Below are 21117 nucleotides of genomic sequence, written 5' to 3' on the forward strand. Positions count from 1 at the left end.
CAAGAATTGAAAATACAAATAAAGACCCCTACTACGAGGCACCCACATGTCCCAGGCAATCTATTGCATCATTTAATGCTGAAAAGAATCATTATGCCCATTTTGGACACAATGATAATGAAATTTCCTTAGTTTCACTATTTCCTGCTGATGAAGACCACCAATGAGAGCAGACTGCCTCTGAGGCCAGTCTCCATCCCCTCAGCTGCAGTCACAAAGATGTGATTTGTGGCTTTCCAGGGGGTACAGATCATCAAAGTCACGGGAAGCACATCTTCAATCAATAGGAGGAAGGACTTTCTGACAGTAAGCACAGGATAGAAAGGGACAGGCCTGCCTAGGGAGCGGCTCCCAGGCCCTGAGTGTGGGCAAGACAAGCACAGAAAAGCTTCCTGTTGGGGCTGCAGGGACAGGTGAGGGCAGTGCACAGGGGCAGGCTGTGTGGTTCCAGGCAGAGTCTCTCAGTTCCTCTGTTGCCATCCCTTCTGACTCTCAGTTTCTAAGATTTGAAGGAGCTGTGGATGAAAGAGGACCACTAATTCCAGGGAAAACCAATGTGTACGGCAGACACTTCCTGTTGTCTTCTGGGGAGGCAGATGCTTACAGAACATGAAGGACCTTAAAACATTCCCAGGCTAGGAAGCAACAAACAGGGTCAGCTGAGGATTCTGCTTTGATGCCTCCACTTGTTCAGACGGTGGAAGCTGAATGGAACTATCTTCCAGTTAGGAAAAGAAGACACAGGCTCCGACATGGTAAACCTTTCCTTTCTTTTCAGGTGGCAATACTAAATGTTGAGTTCCTTAGGAATGCAGCTGCATCAAGTTAATTGTAAAACCCTCATGCTGAACTAATGTAAGCAACAAACAGTTAAACAGTGAAAGGTGCCCCAGACTTTCAGGATTGTAACATGAAATGAAATAAAGAAGTATTAAGCATGTCATGGGTGTAGAGAAGAGGGAAGACCTTATCTTGACCTGTTCACCTGCTCTTTCTTGTTATATTTAGAAAGAGATGGGGAGGGTTTGACTTTTGGAGAGTGAAGGTGAGAGTGTATTCCAGATGTCTCATCTCTTGCAATAAAAGGGAAGATGCTCCTGGTGGATATGCCAGATGCCTTTGGATCTCCTGAAGTACAACTCTCCACTGGGTTCACATCCCACCTGTGAATGGACTGTCCACATCCAGAGGCCTCCACTTTATCTTCAACTAGTGGCCTTCTAACACCCTTCAAAAATGTTATACCAGTTGCTAAAAGTCAGAATCTTTAATAAAAGACAGTTAATGAAAATAAACTTGCCACCAATGGAATATGGTATATGTTGTCCTCCTGACAATTCCTAAATCCTGCCTCTATGACCAACCATGTTGAGGTCTTCATTTATTCTACTCATTTTCATCTATAATAAGAGGAACATACATAGAAAACTTCCAGTAGGAACAATTTGAAATTACAGTGATTAAATTTAAAACTAAAATTTATAGCTTTCTTCCCTCCAGACACTTGCAATTAAAAAAATGGAACTCCTTAGAAACTGGAAATGACTCCAGATTGTATAAATTTTGAGTAAACTTAACATCAGCAAAAATATTGAGGGATTTAAAAATAAAAATATAAGAGATTCTAAGAGATATAAAAATAAAAATCAATAATTAATGCTTTGCCTTTAACAGCCCATAATTTTGAAAGTGCTTTCATATCCATTATTTCATTTATGCTGCAGGGAATTATGTTTATTACCCTGACACCATTTTCTAGACCACTCTCAAGTTCTATCTTTAGAAAGGTGACCAAAAAAATCGGAGTTCTTGCATTTCTTCTGCCCTGTGTCAGTTGTGTTTGGCACCAAGTAGAAGGGGCATTTCTAGTGGGTGTCCTAGTGGAAGACAGGGCAGTTATTCAAGGAGAACTTCCTGAGCATTTGGGACGCCCTCTCTGAGATTTTAACATATTAAGTGGAACTTTCCCTGTCCTGATTCTAGCTGTGGCTGCAAATACAGATTTGGATTTAACGCCTGCAGGTGGGGCTGGGACACCAGGTTTCTAACTGACCCCCAGTGAGGTAGCAGCTGCAGGGGCTCAGAGACCATCTGGGTTGGTGCAGGGCAAATCACACCAATGGGGATTGCCAAGGAGGAGTTCAAAACTGACCTGTGGCCCAGTGAGGGGTGACCTTACAGGGCAGATTATCGTCTGCAAAGAGAAGATGCATTCTGAACTGAAGGCTTCCACTACCCCAGGCTGGACATGTGGCTTCAGACTCCCCAGAGAGCTTGTTGTATTGACAGCTGGAGTTGGGTGGACAGAGAGGTGGGCTGCAGGTCAGGAAAGGTCAGGGACAGCTGCCACTGTGGAGATGTCTGAGCACCTGCTTCTCCGGCACAAGGGGGTTTTCAAGAAAGAGATGCTGCTGAGAGAGAGGGCTGCTGGGTACCCAGGGGCTGCGGGCTAGTGGCCCTAGGATGGGTGAAGTGCTCCTGATTATATGATGGGCCTCAGCAGGGAGAGCAGTGTGGAGTCACACTGTGTCCGGGGAAGACCTGTCCTTCCCCTACCTTCTCTTCCTCTCAGCCGGGAGGATCCAGAGGCACCAAGTACACAGGGAGTGGGAACACACCCCCAGTATCATGGAAGGTTCTGGACACACCAGGCCTGAAATGGCCAAGGGGGGTGTTTTAACCTGGATAGAGTTTTTGGGTTTGGATCATTACTTGACTGGACCTGTTGAAGGACCAGCACACAGCAGGACTTCCTATCATCAGAGATCCATGGGGCCCGTGGAAAGGTCTTCAAGGATCAGACCCAAACACATCCCACAGAGGAGCTGGGTGGGGGTTAAACTGTAAAGCTGAGGTTGGCACCCTGCCAGGCTCCGTGTTGGAACACCAGTTTCAGATAATCACAGAACCAAGTTCATTGTAAGTCATACCAAAAGCTAGCATACAGGTTAACTTCTCCCTCCTTTACCCCCTTTAAGCAATTAAACTATTAAACACATTAAAATTTAAAAAAACTTCTACTAAGCATAAACATTTTATAAGAGATGTGTGTTTTTTTTAAATAGTCAATTAGATTTTGTTAGAAAACAAATTCTAAATAGAATGTGTCCCAAAGCTATAACAAAATAGATGCTATCGACTATTGAAGATACTATAGATATTATCCCTTCATAAAGGAAAAATGAGTAAAAAATTTCCCCAAGGCTCATGTGGAGTCTTGGAAAATGTGGCCTGGCTAGTCGGCTGATCCCAGTTCTCCAAATTGGCACATTGGCGGCCCCCACTGAGACGGCTTGGGAATGTGGCCCTTTCTCTGCAGCTAAGTGCCAGATGGAGGGTTCTTCTCATTGAAGATTCCAAGGTACAGTCTTATTGTCTTGTGCATCTTGTCAAGGTCATTAATCCTGAACAGCTGTGATAAACAAGGTGTATATTCTCTCCTCCAATTGTGATTGGGTGAAAACTGAATACAAAGTTTCACAGGAAGGTACTCAATAGAACACCAGCAGTGTCTATAAACCCTCCAGAGGAGGCAGGTAAGTAGCCAACTGGGCCACTGTGCCTCCCCGCCCCCACTGTAGTGTCGGGGACAGGTGACCTGCTGCGGTGTGGATGTGACTGACATTTAAACTCGGGTGCACCGAATGATTTTGAAAATGCGGCTCAAGGGTCTGGAGAGCTGGAGTGACAGTTACCTTTCTGGCAGGTTATGATGCTCCTCTGCAGCTGCAGGCAGAGACTGTGGAGCTGGTCGGCATGTCCGTGTTTCAGGAACACCTTGTGGACTCCCACCTGAAAGGCAAGCAGTGGGAGACGCTTACCAGCGTGGAGAGGACAGTGATGGCGGGTGAGCGATCACAGGAGAGCAGCACGCACTGATGAGGTGGCCTGGTGCTGGCCCTGAATCCGCCTGAAGATCTCCGTTCACTGTTCCTTGGGGATGCTCCCTGCTCCACCCAAAGCAGGGAGGCTGAGCCGTGTAGAGGAGAACAGACCCGTGAAGAGACCGAAACTAAACCTAAATCTGACACCTCGATCGTTTCATTTCAATTATTTTCCCCACTACGCCATGAATTACAATAAGTGGAATCTTTATATGTCTGTGATTATTAATTTCAGCACAGAAGTGAAAAAAAGACCCTGGAGAGCTTTGTCTGAGCACGATCTCCTGGGCATCTGCACAGACAGGAGTTGTGTGATGGGCAAGCTCCTCCAGAATTCTAAAATAAATTTCAGCATGACATCAAATTAGTTTCTACAGAAAGCTCTAGAAGCATCCAAGCTTGTCTGAATATACCCACCATTAGCAAAGATAACTGCCACAGAAAATTCCCATAACCCAGCATGGAAAGTTGACATGCTCACAATTTTAAGACTTTGCTCGTGCCCTGTGCATCTTTCCTAGGAAATGGTACCTCTCCTGGCAGGCGCTCCTTGGGCTCTAAGGCGAACGACTTGAATAAAGGCAGAAAAGCCCCTGGGATCTAATGCAAGTGCCAGGGAGCTGGCAGGTGACACTCTGCCCAGTGGGGAAGGGCCCTGCCTGCGGGTGCTCCCAGGCACATTCTCAGCACTTGAGGCAAACACGGTCAGAGCTAGAAGTCTGAAAGTTGCCCTAGAGCAGGATCTGGGCTTCACAGTGTTGATGCCTGGGCTGCACCAGTGTCAACTACACCCAGGTGTGCATGCATCTTCACACCATCAGGTCCTGAGAGGGCTTCAGAGCGAGTGCCCAGGGATGCTTAACGAACCTCTTGGCTGGGAAGCAGTTGACTGCAAACCCATTCTGTCACAGCCCACCTGTCCATCTCACATTCCCCTTGGCCACAGTCTTGATATGCAGGACTGACTGCCAGAGACCGTGGCCTGAGCCTGGCATCATGCGGTCTGGCTGATTTTGTAGATGTGTGGGGAAAGCGCATGCTACTGGCCTATTTCAGAGCACTCTGGTTGACTAGATGTACATCTTCCTTCAGTTTTCTTTGAACTGGCTGAAATTGGAGGCATAGGTGGGTGGCTACTGAGTGTTGTTACTTTTTTCTTCCTTGGATTGCCATTCTCTCTCCCTAATTATGTTCCATAAAATTTGTGGTCTTTTTTTTTCTTTTCTTTCCGACTATCAACTTATTTTGGCAGTCCACGGGAAGAACAGCTGGTCCTGGCTGTGAACTCTGCAGACAGATCTGTAGGCCAGGTGGAGGGAAGGAGCAAGCATATCACTCTGCCCATCACTGACGGTGGCAAACTGAGTCTCCAGGCAAAATGCATACAAACCTGGGTTCCAATATGAAACTCCAAAAGCATGAGCCAGCAACACTGCATGCTATGTGATGGACATGTTCTCCCCGAGTTATAAAAATAAATTCTGGCATAACATCAAATGGGTTTCTATGGAAAGCTCTAGAAGCATCTGAACTTGTCTGAATGTACTACCATTGATGAAGATAACTGCAACAGAGAATTCCTAAAAGCCAGCATGGTAAGCTACATCCATTCGATTGATTGCACAGTGACTAGAAGGAGGTGACGTGGAACCAGCTCCTTAGTTAAGTGGAGACCCTTGCAGGAGGGCAGCTGGACAAAATGACTAAGGTTTCTCCAGGGGGCATTCCTAGCAACCACTCAGAAAACCAAACTAGGTTCAGATCAAACATTGTGCAGGCCTGGGTGCCAAGCAGGGGTGGGGGAGAGGGAGGCTTGCCCTCAGGGAGCTCCCAGTTTCTTGAGAAGGGCTGGCAGTGAGAAGCTCCAGCCATAATACAAGCCCAGTACAATGCCTGAATCACGTCCAGGCAGCACAGCATTTCAGAGGGGGCGTGGCCAAGATGTGGGCAGCTAGGATTCTCAGAGAACTACGCTTAATAAGTGGGAATTCTCCAGGGCACCTTGGGAAGGCAGAGAAGATGCATGTGACACACAGGAAGGAACAGTGGAAGGCAGGACCTCAGTAGGACAATGGTCCGGGCATGGCTGTGTGGACAGTAAGGAGGGACAAGGCCACCCCTGGGGGCAGTCCAGGAAAAATGTGGAGAATTTCCTTGTGGGCAATCAGGATATGCTGGAAGATTTAAGGAAGATTGGGTCTGAATTTTACAAAAAAAAAAAATTGATAAAGTTCTGAGACTCTGGAGAATGGACGGGGCCGAGCTTCAGGAGGCTTGTGGCCAGGCACAAGGTGGCCCGTGAGTGGTATGGACGTGGAAGTCCATACTGCAGGCTGCTCCTGCTGGCCCTCAGGGTGGAGCGGGCACTCCTATCCCTCAGAGGCTCCACGCTCCTCTGCTGGGCTCTACAGCCTTCCACAGGTGTCCTGAGCATCTGTGAGGGATCACCCACCTCTCCTATTATAGGCAGGTGTAAGACCCCATGAGAAGATTAGATACATTTATAGCCCTGCAGATCAGGACCTGTGTCTGAAATGCACCAGGCATAGGGAGTGGGAAGGGTGGATTCAGATTGGGCAGGGGGAGAAACAGATGAGGAATCACAAAGGTTTTGCCTGAGATGAGTCAGAGAGGGCTGACAATACCACCTAGGATGAAAACATGGGACAGGGAAGCTGAACTCTTAACCAGACCCGAAGTGTGCCAGCAACGCAGTCTGGGTCGTGGAAGGCAGTCGGCAGCAGGGGAGAGAAGGAGAGGGGTGTGACGAAGGCCCAGCAGCGCCACAGCCAGAGGTCACAGCGGGCACCAGCTGGCCCCTTCTCCTCTAAGGAAAAGGAAGTGAGAAAAAGTGAATCCGCATAATAGAGCATTTCCAGGAAAGAGCCAGTTTGGGGTTCAGAGGAGGCAACTGCGGTAGGAGGCGGCCCAGTGGAGAAGATGCCCTGGACTTTCTCACAGGGTCAGAGCTTTCCCGGCATCTGTGGTGGGAAGTGGGAAGTGGACGCAGGGTGTCCCAGGTGGGTCTACATGGCTATAGAGCTGGGGTCCCGCTGGGTATCAGCAGGAGGGAGGTAGGTGAGTGCTCAGGAGGGGCAGCAGGGAGGGCAGCCCTGCGCCCAGAGCTCCTGCGGGCTTCAGGTGTCCTTGTGCCCATTCAGATCTGCCCTGCTGAGGCAAGGGCTCCTGGGTGAAGAGAGGATGCTACCATTGAATCCAGGTGGCTTTTAAAAAATCCTCATCCACGAGTTGAGCTCATGTTGCAGAGATCCCATGAGCCACTTTGCTTTATAGTCTTCTGCACTCTATAATTTGTGGATTGGCAAATATTTGGAGATGCTCTTTGAGGTGTTTCTTCTCTCTTAGGAGGAGGAATCAGCAATTGATGAGTATTTTTGAGTTTGTTTTTCAGAAACCCTTCTGAACTGGGTCGTGTACTTGCACTGATGCTTGTGATGAATGAAGACACAGGAGAGTGAACCTCCTGTCTGACCACGTCCTAGGGTGGCACAGGGAATCCTGTACGTCAAGGTCATCCTAACCAGACCAGCCCAAGGGTTTGGGTTTGGATGCATGCTCATGAGAAAGGACGCTTCTCATCAACCAGGGAATCGGGGAGGAGATGTTCTCCACCAAGACTGTGTGCATTCTGGGGCAGAACGTTCTTATCTGAGATCCAAGTGTAAATGTCGCCTCGACCCAGGGAAGAGCAAGCCATCTGTGACTCACAGACATAGCTATTTCATTAGAAACCATTAGGACTTCTTTTTCTTAAGTGACAGATTTTAAAGGATTAAACAAAATTGTCATTGATGACTTCAAAAGCTCCAACTATTGCTACAGTTTTCAGGGATTTTAAGGAGGTGTAGGCTGTGGAAGCAGACAAATGTAGGCGCGGGGTTGATAGGGTGTGGGTGGACGGGGGCTGTGTTAGCAGAGAGAGATCAAGGGATCCTGCGAAGCACTTCTTCCTCTTCTTTTTTTTTTTTAAGGACAATTTTTAAGAGTACAGTGTGTTTCTGGCAGTACCTTTTGAACAGCGTTTCCAAAGAAAAATTACAGCTATTATTCTTTGATAGTTTTTATGATGCACAGTTTTCTCTGCCTTAATGAAATTGGGGGAAAATGACTAATGCAGAAATAATCTAACATATTGTTAGTACAGAAAAGTACTGTCAGCCCTCATTGTGTTATACCCGTGAAGTCTTCCAGATATATGATGACACGTATATTATCTGTATCCTACATTTGACCTCATTTGGCACATTTGCTTGCTGTTCCTAAACACTACAATGAGTAATTGTCTCCCTTGTTGGTGAGCTGAGGAAGCCAGCTTGGGTCATGTGGCTCTGCTTGGACCAAAGAAGGCTGCACCCAAAGGACAGAAAGTTTTAGTTTATGCACGAGTGATTGAAAAAAGTAACTAAAAATTATTTTGAAATTATGGTAAAATTTCTCCCAAGGAACTATGCCCTCGGAGGAGACAAAAGGACTTAGCACCCACAAAGGGGAGCAAAGAAAGAGGGTGCCCACACCCCAGACAGTCTCAGGTCTTGGAGGGCACCTGGCTGCCTCTGTGCTAAGGAAGAAGGAAGGTGATGTAGAGAAGGTGTTCACAAAGCACATCAGGGCCTGACAGGAGATTCATCGGGACTCCCAGAGGAAATGGGGATATTCTTGATACTGGACCATCTCCAACTGCAACATGCATGGTGATCTCTCCTTGTTTACATACAGGCTGATGCAGTAGGTTGGGACTCCACTCAGAATTCTGTTTCCGACAAATGATGACGCTGTGACTCCGGTCTGCAGACCATACTGCCGGGTCACTCTCTTCTCTTGAAGCTCACCTCCTGTGACAAGCTCCGGGTCCCCTCTTCTGTGTCTGCCGCCTGTGTCCAGCATTTGCCTACATTCTTTTGCTTCATACTGAAATGTTAGCCATCCTCAGGGTTTTCCATGAGATCCTCCTCTTACTTCCCTGGATGAGCCCATTATTCTAAAAACTTTTGCTACAAAACACTCGTAAGTCTATAGGCCCATCTAATTCCTGGGCCCAGCCCTATGCAACAAACTCATCTCCTACTGCACACACTGACTTCAGCATTTGTCGGCCGGGGCCTCCTGTGTTTTCCTCTTCCTGCCAATAGGATTCTTGTCCTGTATTCCTGCCCCAGTGATGGAGAGGACCATCTCCCTGGACGCTCCTCATGCACCTCAGTCCCAAGATGTTTACCAGTACCACTTCTCCTCACAGCTCTCCGCCCATCCCTGCCGCAGCTCCTTTCCTGGGCTAGTGGAGACATTGCCACTCAGCACTCAGCCAGGACCCGGAGTGTCGTACCAGTCTGTCGGCCCCTTTCCTTTGGGCTCCATAAGTCATAATTCTATTGATATTTCCAGCTCCTGGACTTGCTTTAGGGCTTCATGGATTCCACCTTAAACTATCTTTAGGGTGACCTTTCTAAACATTAACTGCATTATGTTATTTCCATTTTCCTAAAATTTAGATATGTTAAAGTGAAAGAAATTAAAATAAATGTATTAATAAGATGGAGAAGGAAGAATTTCAAAATGATTTGTTATAACTTTTAGGATTCTGCTCTGACACCTTTGAAATAGCTATTAGACTCTCTATGCTATGGTCCTTTTGAGGCCCCCCCTTTCATTCTCCTCCCCTCTCCTATCCCTTTCTCCCTCTTTCTCTCTCTCCTACCCTTTTTCTTTCTTTTAACTGTGCAAGTATACTTAACATGAGATCTACTCTCTAACAAACTTTTAAGTGCACAATGCTGTACAGCAGGTATCTAGAACTTACTGAGTACACCTGGGCTCACCTATGCTCAGAATTCATCACACGGGAATCTGTTTTTTCCTCTGGATCCACATACACCATTTCTCCTTCCTTCGTTTCCTGTCTCTGCTCCTGTCTACTGGGTAAGCCCCTGTTCATCCTTTAAATCCCACATGACTTAGAGAACTCTCAGCTCCGTTTGTACCTTGTAATAATAAATTCATTTTATTTGGGTCACTAATGTACCTTGTATATATATCTCTGTTAACCGAATCTTGGTGTTGTCATTACTTGTATACCTGTTCTACTATTCAACTTAAATATGAGATATTTATGCCAAAGAACTATGTTGAAAACATAAAGGTCACGATTTAGATATATTAAAGTGAAAGAAATTAAAATAAATGTATTAATAAGATGGAGAAGGAAGAATTTAAAAAAGAGTGATTCTAGTAGACACTAGCTAGCTATATCACATGAGCTCAGATATTTAAAAAGTTGTTCATTTAAAATAAATCTTAATCACTTTAAATCTTCTAAAACTGTTTGACTAATTTTATTAAAATGCATCTAATGTGATTCAATAAGTAAAGGTCTTAAATTTCACATTTCATAATTTCAAATTTCTAGTACGTCTGGCCTATAGGATTATTGTAGACCCAAGTCCAGAACTTAACTCATTCTCTGTTCTTCACCTGTCCTTGACTCACCTTGAACAATGTTCCCAATTTACTAATCTTCTAGAAATTGTGATGATTGTGTGTGGCCTACAGCTACAAGGCATGCTTCTGAGGTCAGCCCTTAGAGCCCTTCATAACATGGTCTTCACAGATCTCTGAAGAGGGGGTTCCCTCGGCTCCACTTCTGTCATTCAGATTCCTGCTCAGTCAGCCGAGCACCAGTGGAGGGCTCCTCCTGCACTGCTCCAGGGCCTACACCAGGTGCAGCAGAGTGCTGGCCCCATGCTTCACACCGTGGTGGAGTTACGTTAGATGGCCTCTCTGGGTGCTTGCACTATTGGAATGTACTATTAATACAGATTGGATTTTAATGAGAATCATCTCATTGTGAATACTGTTTCTTTGCTGCAAACAAAACACTTTATTTTCATTATTACTAGTCAGAGATTCATCTAAATATTTTTATCTCCCTTACTCTGCAAACCTGAGCATCCCTGTGGCAGATGCTTTGAGTGTGACAGGACACACCGGGTCACAGCTGCATCAAAGTGGTCCAACTCTCGCTGCAGCATTAGCATTCGAGAAGGATGCCCCTACACCTCTCAAAGTGCCCTGCCTGTGGAAATCTGCTCCCAGCCTCCAAGAAGCAGCTGAACAGCGTACTCTCCTTTCCAGTGCCGTGAGCTTTCTCCCAGAGCTGTTTCCTTCCTGCTGATCTGAGATGCCACTGTGCTCTTTCAAACACTGTTCCTTCCATTTTTACCACACAAGCAGCTTCTGTGCCTGTCAGGCCATCTCTTCCCAAGACAAGCACACCACCAAACCCAGCGTGGCTGTGTGTTCCATGCACAGGACTCTGCCCAAGTTCCAGCCATTCCTGGCCCTTCCTCGCACAGGTGCATTTACTGAGGCTTTTCCTGATTTTCCTGGTCTCACGTTTGTCCATCTGTCATCCTTCATCTCTCGGCACTGTACATCCATACATCCATCCATTAATTAATTCATTCATAATTCAAACGTCTGGCCGTGCCAGCCTCTAGGAACCCAGGGACGAGCGGAACATGGTGCACCATTGCAAGAACCAGGTAAAGCATCCATTCAACCAAGACTCTCCTCTCTAAGCCGCGTTCCCATTTCCCCCACCCGAGGCCTCCGTTCACTGAATTTCTAGGGGTGCCCACTGCCCCGTCCATTTTGCTATGATCACAGCAGGTCACATTTTCATGGTAGCCCTGAAAACCTAGGAAAAGGAAATGTTTGTGCAGCCTGGTTCTGAAATGTCTGAATGTACTTTTAAACATCCTCAAAGGATACATTTATACTAAAATGCAAGTTCTTTTTGTTATAAATAGACTATTCTTGAAGTTTAACTTCAACACAGAGAAGATAATTACAGCCACACACATCTCATAGAGTACTGTATCTTCTGGTATTTGAAGAAAGTGGTTTGGCTTGAATTACATATAATTATAGGTTCGGAAAAATTAATCACTCTCACCTCGAACAGTGTGGCCTGCACAGCAGGCAGGGATGAGTAAAAAGCCCTCTTTTGAGCTTGTTGAATCAGTCACTGTGCCATTCTATATTACCTCATTAATTATGGGAATCATATCGATGATGGTGGTCAAGAGTGTTAAAAACTCCCTGTTCCCAAAGACACATCGTAAAAAGCAAACCAAAGCCACACCTCAACGGGACCGTGAGCTTCAGAGTCAGAGGGCGATGCACGTGATGAACTAAAGGATTCATTTACAGGGCACTCTTAATCTTTATCTCCAACCAAATGGCCCCAATAATGTCAATAATTACTACCTGACCTGTGGAAGGGTACGTACAGGGGATTAGGGCGGATAACATAAGTGCAGCCGCCTGCTCACAGGGCTAGTGTCTGCACCCAGGTCACCTCCCACCCTGGCACCTCCTGCTCTGGTGGCTTGTCTTTCCATGTTTGCTTTCCTTCTAAACCAGAAGGCCTGGAGCACTTGGCCCTGGTGTCTGACTTCCATGGCTTGTCCTCAGGCACATTTTTAGATACTCAGAATTCCTTAAATGACTTGCTGATTTTCCCAACCCGCGTCTGGTGGTGCGACTGCGTTTGATTTGAAACCCGCCATCCATCTTGGTGAGCTCTCTTTCGCTTTCCATCCTGGAAAGGCTGAGTCTTTTCCATCATTCAGAATTTCCACGTGACTTTTTTCAGCAAATTCCTTTTCGTTAGGAAAAGCTTGAGTGTACTCCTAACCTGCACTGACATTTTGGTTTGAAAAGAGACACTGAAATTTAACAATTGTGCTTACTGAGGGTCACCAGCAGCGCTGTCCCCTCCCCTCCCTGCCTCCGCTGCCACTTCCATGCTCTCCTCACCTCTGCTCTCTCTTGCAGTCTGCCAACTGGCTTCCTGGCCCAATTCTTATTTAAATATCAGCCTGCTCAAAGCATAAACCAGGTCCTGCGCTGTCTTCTCTTAAGCTCCTCCGTAGCTCCCCAGGGAACTGCAAAGGGAACTTGGTCTCACCAGGTCCCCTGCTGCCCCTAACATATTCTCAGTGGTGCTTCTGCCCCAGTGGATGAACTGGGTCTTGATGGGCAAGATACCTGAGCTCTTATAAGACTTTTAGAGCATAAGAAGGGATCAAAAATACTTGTAAAAAATTAAACCTCCAATTGGGGAAAGTACAGAGGGGATGGGATTGATGGGCATAAGAGGAACAGCATTTTTGAGTTGTGAAGAGCTGCTTGCTGCCCAGTAGGATGGATGTTTGAAAGACCAATTATTGTAATAGCCAAGGTAATTTTGCCTCCCCAGAATTAAATTCTTTAGTAAGTCTCTCATTAATTCTTCTCCTTTGCAGGACAATTAGCAGAAAAACAAGGGCTGAGAATCTCTGCTCTCCAGCATTGTTCCCCCACCACACCAGGTTCTCTGGGCTGCAGCCACCCAGTTCCCTGTGAATGCCTGCATTTCAGGTATCAGCACACCCTGCCCCTCCCCTGTCCCAGCACCAATCTAAACTGATCCGCCACCATGTGTCCCTGCTGCTTCCCTGTCGGTGTGGATCCTCATCTGGGTTTGCTTATTTCCCCTTCCCCCCACGCCCCACTGAGCTGTAAGGCATCATAATCGCCAAGTGTAACTTCAGAAACATAAAGGCACTCAATAAATGCTGCTGGATCAGTCGGTGAGTCTGGAGGAGAAGAGATTAGATGGATTTCTAAGAGATGAAACTTGGATTATGCAGTGCCACAGTTTTTATTTAGCAATTACTTAGTGCCAGATAGTATTCTAAGCCTTTTGCATAATGAAGCTGAGATGAAAGCTACAAAGTTACTTTAGAGGAAGAAACTGTCACATGTCACCCAAACTTGACTGCAGATGCCTTCATTTCCAAAGGGAAAGTGTGATCCCAAGCAGGAGGTTTGCTCATGCATGCATTCATTCAACAAGTACTGGTTGACTGCCTAACGTGTGCCAGACTCCAGGGGTTGTGACAGAGAAGGACATGCGCACACACATGAAAATGTATGAGATCTGTCCTCACAAGCTCTGGGTGAAAAGGGAGAGAGATGGGTGACCTGGGTTACATGCATGTAATATGATTTTTAAAAGCTGAGGAGCGAACACACCAAACTTCCTTCGGTAGTTTAGCTCCGAGAAGTTTGTGTTTTCTTCTTTAATTTTTTTCTATTTTTAAAATTTCTTATTAAGAATAAATACCGTTTTTCTAAAAAAAAATGTGTTGATATATCTGTGCATGGTATGTGTTCAGTATAAGCAAGAAAAGAAATTAAAATATATGCATACATGGCAGTTTCAGTTAGAACATAAATCATTTCACGAGATACCCTTACACCCCTAATGTTTACCTTTTCGACATTGATAATTCCAGAAAAAGAAGGAATATGAGGGAAAGGATGATTTCATGGGCTATTTTCTGGCTTTATTACAGTTGATTTATGGAGTGCTCCCGAAGTAATAAAATAAATTTATTGTACTAATAAGAGCCAGGGCCCCAACACAAGTGTCTCCTCTCAGAAGGTGCAGAAGAGCAGGGGTGGTTAAAACTGCAGACGCTTTTGCTGCTACTTTTATTATCTTTTCTCTACTGTACTACTTTAGACTAATGAAATAATAAATCCTTTGTCCAGCTGATTTTATTTAAGGTTATGGTAAAATGTTAAACTCGTACTTCTCAGCACCGTGCGAGCAAATCCTTTAAAGATGGCGTATTTTACCTTGACACATAATGAAATCTAGACCGTCCCATGAGAGTACAGGAAGACAGTGACGATGATGATCGTCGTTAGTGAACCGACTCGCATAGGAAAAGTGGATCTCATTAAAACGCGGGCTGGTGGCGGTGAGTGCCTGTGGTTGCCTCTTTAGGTCCGTCTCTCACACTGTGCGGCTGCACACCGGGATCAACCATGGGGGCCGCTGGGGTGCAGAAGTCCTGCTTTCATCTCTTAATCCAAGTGTGTCCTCAGAAGCATCCCCGGTCTGACTCATCCTTCAGTGACCATCATGATATCCAGGGTGGACTCTGAACTGTCCCTCTGCCACCTCTGGCAGATGTCAGGGGCACCTGCCTCACAGGGGCTGCACAGGATGTCCCTTTGCCTGTCCACAGCTCCCTCCCCAGGGAGTGGTAGGAACCCACTTGTAACCTCAATGGCAAGTGTCCCCCTGACTCTCCTTCCCCATCTGAGCTACCCCACCTCCCCCTGCGCTCGCTCGCAGCCCTGTTCTGAGCGGCACCCCTGGCAGTGCAGGAACCCGCTCCGACAGATTTGTTTCTCTATCCGTCATCCCTCCAGATGGCTGGGAAATGAATATAGCATTCAAATAACCACACAGCAGAAACCGTCCTATAACCAGTCGATGCACAGAAAATGTGTGAAAATCAGATTATACCACTTATTTTTCCACTAAGAATGAGTCTCAAAGGTTTTCATTTTACATAAATGACATAACATGCACAACAAGCATGCTCCACACGCAACCCGGAGCCCGCTGAGCACCTTTCTGCTGCTCGAGGCGGGAGGAGCAGAAAGCCCCGGATTAAAGACCAGGGATCCAGAGGGAAGACTCTCAAAGCCACTTGAAATAGCCCTGAATTAAAAATATGTCTATGTAGATAAATAAGATCTGATGACGACGATGATAAAACAAACAGTAGATGTTAACAAATAGCGGCTTAACTGTTTCCAAACTATGACTTAATTCAAAGTATTTGGATCATTTTTTCCACAAATGAAGTGATTCATGGACTGTTTCATAAAGAAAAATATATCTGGTGGAACAGAAAACAGCCCTAGAAGTGAGTCATGTAGATTCTATTCAAATCATCTCAAGAAACTTCCATTTCTCCCAAGCTAGCCAAGTTTCATCTTGCCAATCAGAACACAGCCCTCCTGGTCCACCTGCTCTGAAGCGCACCGTTCCCGTGCCCACATGGTAGGGAAGCAGCAGGATGCCCTCCTCACCACCACGGCCTCTGACTTTCTTTACTTTTTAAAAAAAAAAAATACAGTGGAAACAACAGTTTTGAGTATGAGAACAGTGGTTCCCGGAGTTGGCCAAGACCTGTGGTTCCCAGTTCCCACCCTGTGAAAGAGGCCTGAGGGGCCTTGGAGAGGAAAAGGCTGGATGTGAGGAGGATGGAATGGAAATTAGCTGTCGGAAGGCAAAGTGCTTTGGAGCAAAACAATGTGATTTATGTTTTCTTTTCCAAAAATGCTTAAAATGTTTAATTTGGTCTAATACAATAACCTACAGTTAAGGTATATTTATGGAGCAATTATACATTTTAAAATTGCTTTTAATCATGGAAGTAATGCATTAATACAATTAGAAACGTAGCTATAAACAAAATTTATCTCTGATTTTCAGCTCAAAAAAAATCTCTAGATATTACCAGTTAGGTTTTTGTTGTGAATTATATCAGATTTCATAATTTCTGAGATATTTATGTATCTATATAAAAGGTGGAATATTGTTGGTAGCTTCCTATTCATAAAGATAGGCAAGAGTCTGTGCCGCGTCCGTCCTTCCGTCTCCGTGGGTAGAAAGATGGTTGGCAACCCCACAGACAGGTCCCTTCTGGAGAAGCCCTGGTGCTGAAGGGGAGGCCGCCCTTGGCTAGATGTGGAGGAGGCTAAAGAAGGTCCTGGGGCTTCGGGGAGAGCGAGCAGGGAAGACAGCACAGCCGCACCTGGCGTCTGGGAGTCCTGGGAACTGCAGTGAGCAGCACCGGTGCTGGGAGCGACAGAGCTGACCACACAATGCAGTGAGACTGGTTCCAACTGCCTCTGCTCAGCAGGGACCCCGCGGCCCTAACCTGGTGCATCTCCAGGATCCTCCCCCACTTGCTGGCTCTAGGCAGCCGGGGTGGCGTGTAGGTCTTGGCTCTGAACAGAGTTGATATCCAACATCACATGATTGCAGTCTTCCTCTCCTCTTCCTCCCACTCCTGGTCTGTCTTCTCCCCCTCTCCTTTCCAAAATACAGCTGGGAGGAAGTGTACAAATGCTCCGTGCTCCCGGCTGGCAGCTGGGCTAGGGAGCGTCCTGATGGGTTCAGCCTGCACAGGGAAGTAGCTCGGTGGGTTTCCCCTCCTGGGACAGTAAGCACAAACCAGACCACGGGACAGGCGGCCCAGGTAAGCGGGCAATGCACAGGTGCTCCAATCAAAGCAGTACTAGAATGGACCCAGGGCTTTCGAGTTCTGGAATTTGAATGGAATGACTTCAGAATTGGCCTCTGGTGAGGGTCTTGTGCTGTTTGTATTACATATCGAGTTAAATGCAGAGGAAAGAACACAGCATAGGAAGAGTCACATATTGGCCTTGACAAAGTGGCCTTCCCACAAAAGTGCATCTCAACTGCACCTACTGCTTGGTTCAGTATGCTGGTCCCCAGGACAAGGGCCCTTGGAGGCTCACTTTCCTCATATCTGAACTGGGGTCAGAACTACATAAACTGCCTGCTTTCCTTTCTGCGTGGAATTGTTATTAGGCTCAAATTAAATAAAGTTAGGAACGTTCTGGTTAGTTGTAAGACCCATGTGAGACCCGTGGGGACAAGAGGCATTCTGATTTACGTGGTACTGAAGTTCCTCTAGCTGACTCCAAACTCGAGAGCACATGAAGAGTGTGTGGCACGCACAGGAACACACGCATGTGCAAAAAGTGGGTAGTGCCTGTGGGTCATGTGTGAACCCAACTGAGAACAGGACATGTCTACCCTCACCTGGGACAGGAGACACTGATGTCTGTTTTTGTCACAATGTACAGACTGTGTCACTGGGGAGCTGAAGACTTCAGGCTGTCCTTCAACAGGGTCTATTAAATTAGGGAAGGATGACAAAACTTCCAAGACCCATTATAATGGCAATAAAAGGATAATGTTTTTATTTAAGAAAATTGAATCTCTAGCTAAGACCATAGGCAGGTTCACACAGAAAAAAAAAAAAGATTCCAATCTCTTCTCTCCTCTAGCATTGCTTTTAGAAATATACGAAAGAACAGACCATTAATCTTATGCTGAGCATAAAGGGACAAGGCCTGAGCACTGACTAGTAAATAAAAAAAAACAAAACAGCGCCACCCTTGGCCATTTGGCAACAATGCCACAGGTACAGCAGCTGTCCATCACCACCTGCTGCTGCCTCAGGCAGATAGCTCTGTACTCAGGACCAGGTGGAACAGAGACACAGCAGCACCTTGCAGTGATCCCCACATCTCAAACACAGGCTCTGCTCCTGAAACTGAGGAGTCTGAATGCAGGGTCAGGAATAAGGGATTTTTTTTTTTTTTTTTGAGAAAAACTACTTTGCTGTCTATGTAACAGTGAAATGTGAATGAGCTTTATTTCCATGAAGTCCATTACTTTTCTCACGGCACAAAGTCTATGGGAGTTTCCACCCTGACGAAGCTGCGGGAGGGCAGAGCTCTTCAGTGGGAGGATGCGGGCACGAGAGCAACGTGCTCTCAGAGTGAACACAGGACTCTCTCCCTCGTTCATCTTGTATTTTCAGCCTCTTTGTGTGGAATTTAAAAACGAGGAGAAAATGGATTTGTGCAATGAAATGGGAACCCTGTCCCATTTTTAAAATCTTGATGTTCTTTTTCGAAGTTCTTGTGTGCGTTCCAACTGAATAGCATCCTCCGCTGCTATTTCAAGGGTCCCAGCACAGACACAGATCTAGAAGGAGCAACGGCTGCCGGTGTGCACCAGTGTCTCCCAGCCTGCTCCCACAGCCCCTCTTTCCATGAGCTGCAGGGAGCCCTGCTCAGGGGCTGTGGTCAGTGCCCACCACGGTCTTCATGGGAGATCTGCTCCGGATTCCCTTGCTCTCCCCGTATGTGTGGAAATGCACACATACATGTGAAGACACATACACAGACACACTCTTCATTTGTGTGTATTCTTTAAAAGAAAAGTGTATAATAAGAAAGCCTTGGTGTTACGTTACTCCGGAACCATTCCTCCACAATCGCTTATTAAAAGATACCAGGGATGAATCAGTTGAAGTGACTCTGGCTGCCTCCAGGCTTGGAAATCACAGGTCTGTGCATCCCACACCATGTCACCGCCTCGAGTGTGGCTCACTGACATCAGGCCCGTTAGTAATCCCCCTCCTCCTTCCTTTTTTATCCACTTTGGCACTGTGTGCCTCTCTGACAGCCACTGGGTGAGTAAGCTTCCTCCTTCAGACTGTTATTTAAAGTTCAGCTTCCATTATCAGTGAGAAAAAAGAAGAGAGCAAAGAAAGGGACGGGGGGACAATGGAGTCCTGACTCAGCATCGCCCAACAGCAGGCTCTTGGTCCTCGTTGGGGACAGTTGAGTCTGCTGTGACCTGCAGTAGTCCCTGCCTCTGTCCATGAGGCTGGGGCACTTTCCGACCTGGCCTGCAGTCCAGAACCAGCTGCTCGCACCACTGAAGCGAAGGCCTGGGTTTGATCTCCTGGATAACCATAGGCTTCTACTTACAGTCCTGGGCCTATCAACGGTCCAAAGGGGCTTGTGTCTGTCTCCCAGTAATTGCTGTTTTACAAAACCTATCACTTCGAGCCATGCTGCTGGCCACCTATGCACCTTGTGGTACTCCATGGTCAGACACTTCCCATGGCCCCGGTGTCATGTCCATGATTGCTCCATACCTTCTCCTTCCAAACCTCCTCTTCCTAAAGGGAGTCAGGGTGAGATTCTGATGCTCTTTGAGTAGTCACACAAGCCCTGGAACTGTCCCCTCCTGCCCCAGGTGGGCATGCCCATGTTACTTTACTTCGGCTGGCCTAGTGGCAGGTGCCCTGGACCCAGCTCTGCTGCCCAGGGATCCCAGACCACAGACAAACGCTCCTCACAGTGACATCTCTGCTACCAGCGCGACCGAGGTAGGCAGCTCCACGCCATGGCCAGTGAGCAGCAGAGCCAGGCAGAGGGAGACTGAGCAGGGCCTGAGCCGGCCTGCAAACCCTGGCCTCGAGAACGCTTGCGAGGTCTCAGCCAGCAGATGACCCAGCGCCTCGGTGTCTGGCTTCTCTGAAGTTCCTACCGCTACAGTTCGGATGTTGTACATGCCCAGAGGGCCACCCACTGTGGCTGTGACCAATCTCCTAAGTGGCCTCATGTGCTGGGCGAGACGCCACACCCCTGAATCATAGGGAGCTGTTCCTTATCCACGCATCCGGGAACTCAGGAAGACCCCGCGGCTCCCCGCGGCTCCCCGCAATGACCGCTCACTCCTTAAGGTCCTACCCTGGAGGTCCCCAGCTTGTCGGCCACCAACCTGCCAGCCATGTAGTTGACACTGCTGCAGAAGAAGCCGGCACCTCTCCTCTGCGGGCTGCTCCTCCTTCTCACGCAGGAGTGTATCCGCCAAGGGCTTGTACCTGTCAAAAGCAGCAGACACAGGAAGAGTGACTGACGAGCAGCGCAGGCGACCCCTCCTCATGGTTGTCTTCCTCATGTCACTGCTCAGCTCCCTAAATGTCCCAGGAACCCAAGTCCCCATCCAATGCACGCCCACCAGCCAACCGTGAACAGCCCCACCTTCCACAGGGAAGGCGATTTTTCAAATGAGTCAGGAATATTTTTCAAGCCTTTAATTTATGTTTAGAACTGTCAAAAAGCAATACAAACCATTAATTCAAAGAAAATTTGAAGAGAAAAAAAAATCATTCTATTAGTTTTAATGTAACATTTGAATTGCTCTTTAAAAATACAGATTATAAGAAATTTAAGTATCTTTCTTATGACCACTTGAGAGTGAATCTAGCTGTTGTTAGAGTCCATAGTAAAGAGACATGAAAATAACTGCCAACCCCATTTAAACAAGAGGTAGAATAGCTTCCTTCTCATATATTAGGGACTGGGTATTTTAAATGTTCTCAAAGTACATTGTCTCAAATACCTCTGAATAACTGACTTGCATTCCTTAGCTGAAATTTGCAGCAATATGATAGTTTTACATAGATTTTTCAAAAATGACTTTCAAAAGTATAGCCCCCATTCAAAAAAGTCTATATAAAACTTCCTTTGCACTTATGGTATTTAACCTGAACTATACGCAAGACTTCCCAGGAAGAGGAGGAGGAGGAGGGCAGTGAGAAAGAGTATGAAGAGAGGAAAGAGGGGGAGGAAGAGGAAAGAGGAGGAGGAAGTGGAAAGAGGAGGAGGAAGAGGAAAGGTGGGGAGGAGGAGGAAGGAGGAGGAGGAGGGAGGAGGAGGAGGAGGAAAGCCACAGCTGAGCAGC

At 46.7% G+C, this 21117-nt stretch overlaps 1 protein-coding gene across 1 annotated transcript in view; it reads right to left on the minus strand.

The window, feature by feature from the left end:
- MYO16 (myosin XVI) overlaps positions 1–21117 on the minus strand; it is a 539332-nt gene that overhangs the window by 70602 nt on the left and 447613 nt on the right. Inside the window, exons 28-29 of the mRNA XM_081300676.1 lie at positions 20152–20254; positions 3696–3792 (exon numbers count right to left, since the gene is read on the minus strand). Coding sequence (XP_081156802.1) covers positions 3696–3792; positions 20152–20254 — 200 coding nt within the window. The remainder of the gene's footprint in view (positions 1–3695; positions 3793–20151; positions 20255–21117) is intronic.

This window comes from Spermophilus citellus (assembly GCF_964194105.1).
Source record: "Spermophilus citellus genome assembly, chromosome: 1".
Lineage (NCBI taxonomy): Eukaryota > Metazoa > Chordata > Mammalia > Rodentia > Sciuridae > Spermophilus > Spermophilus citellus.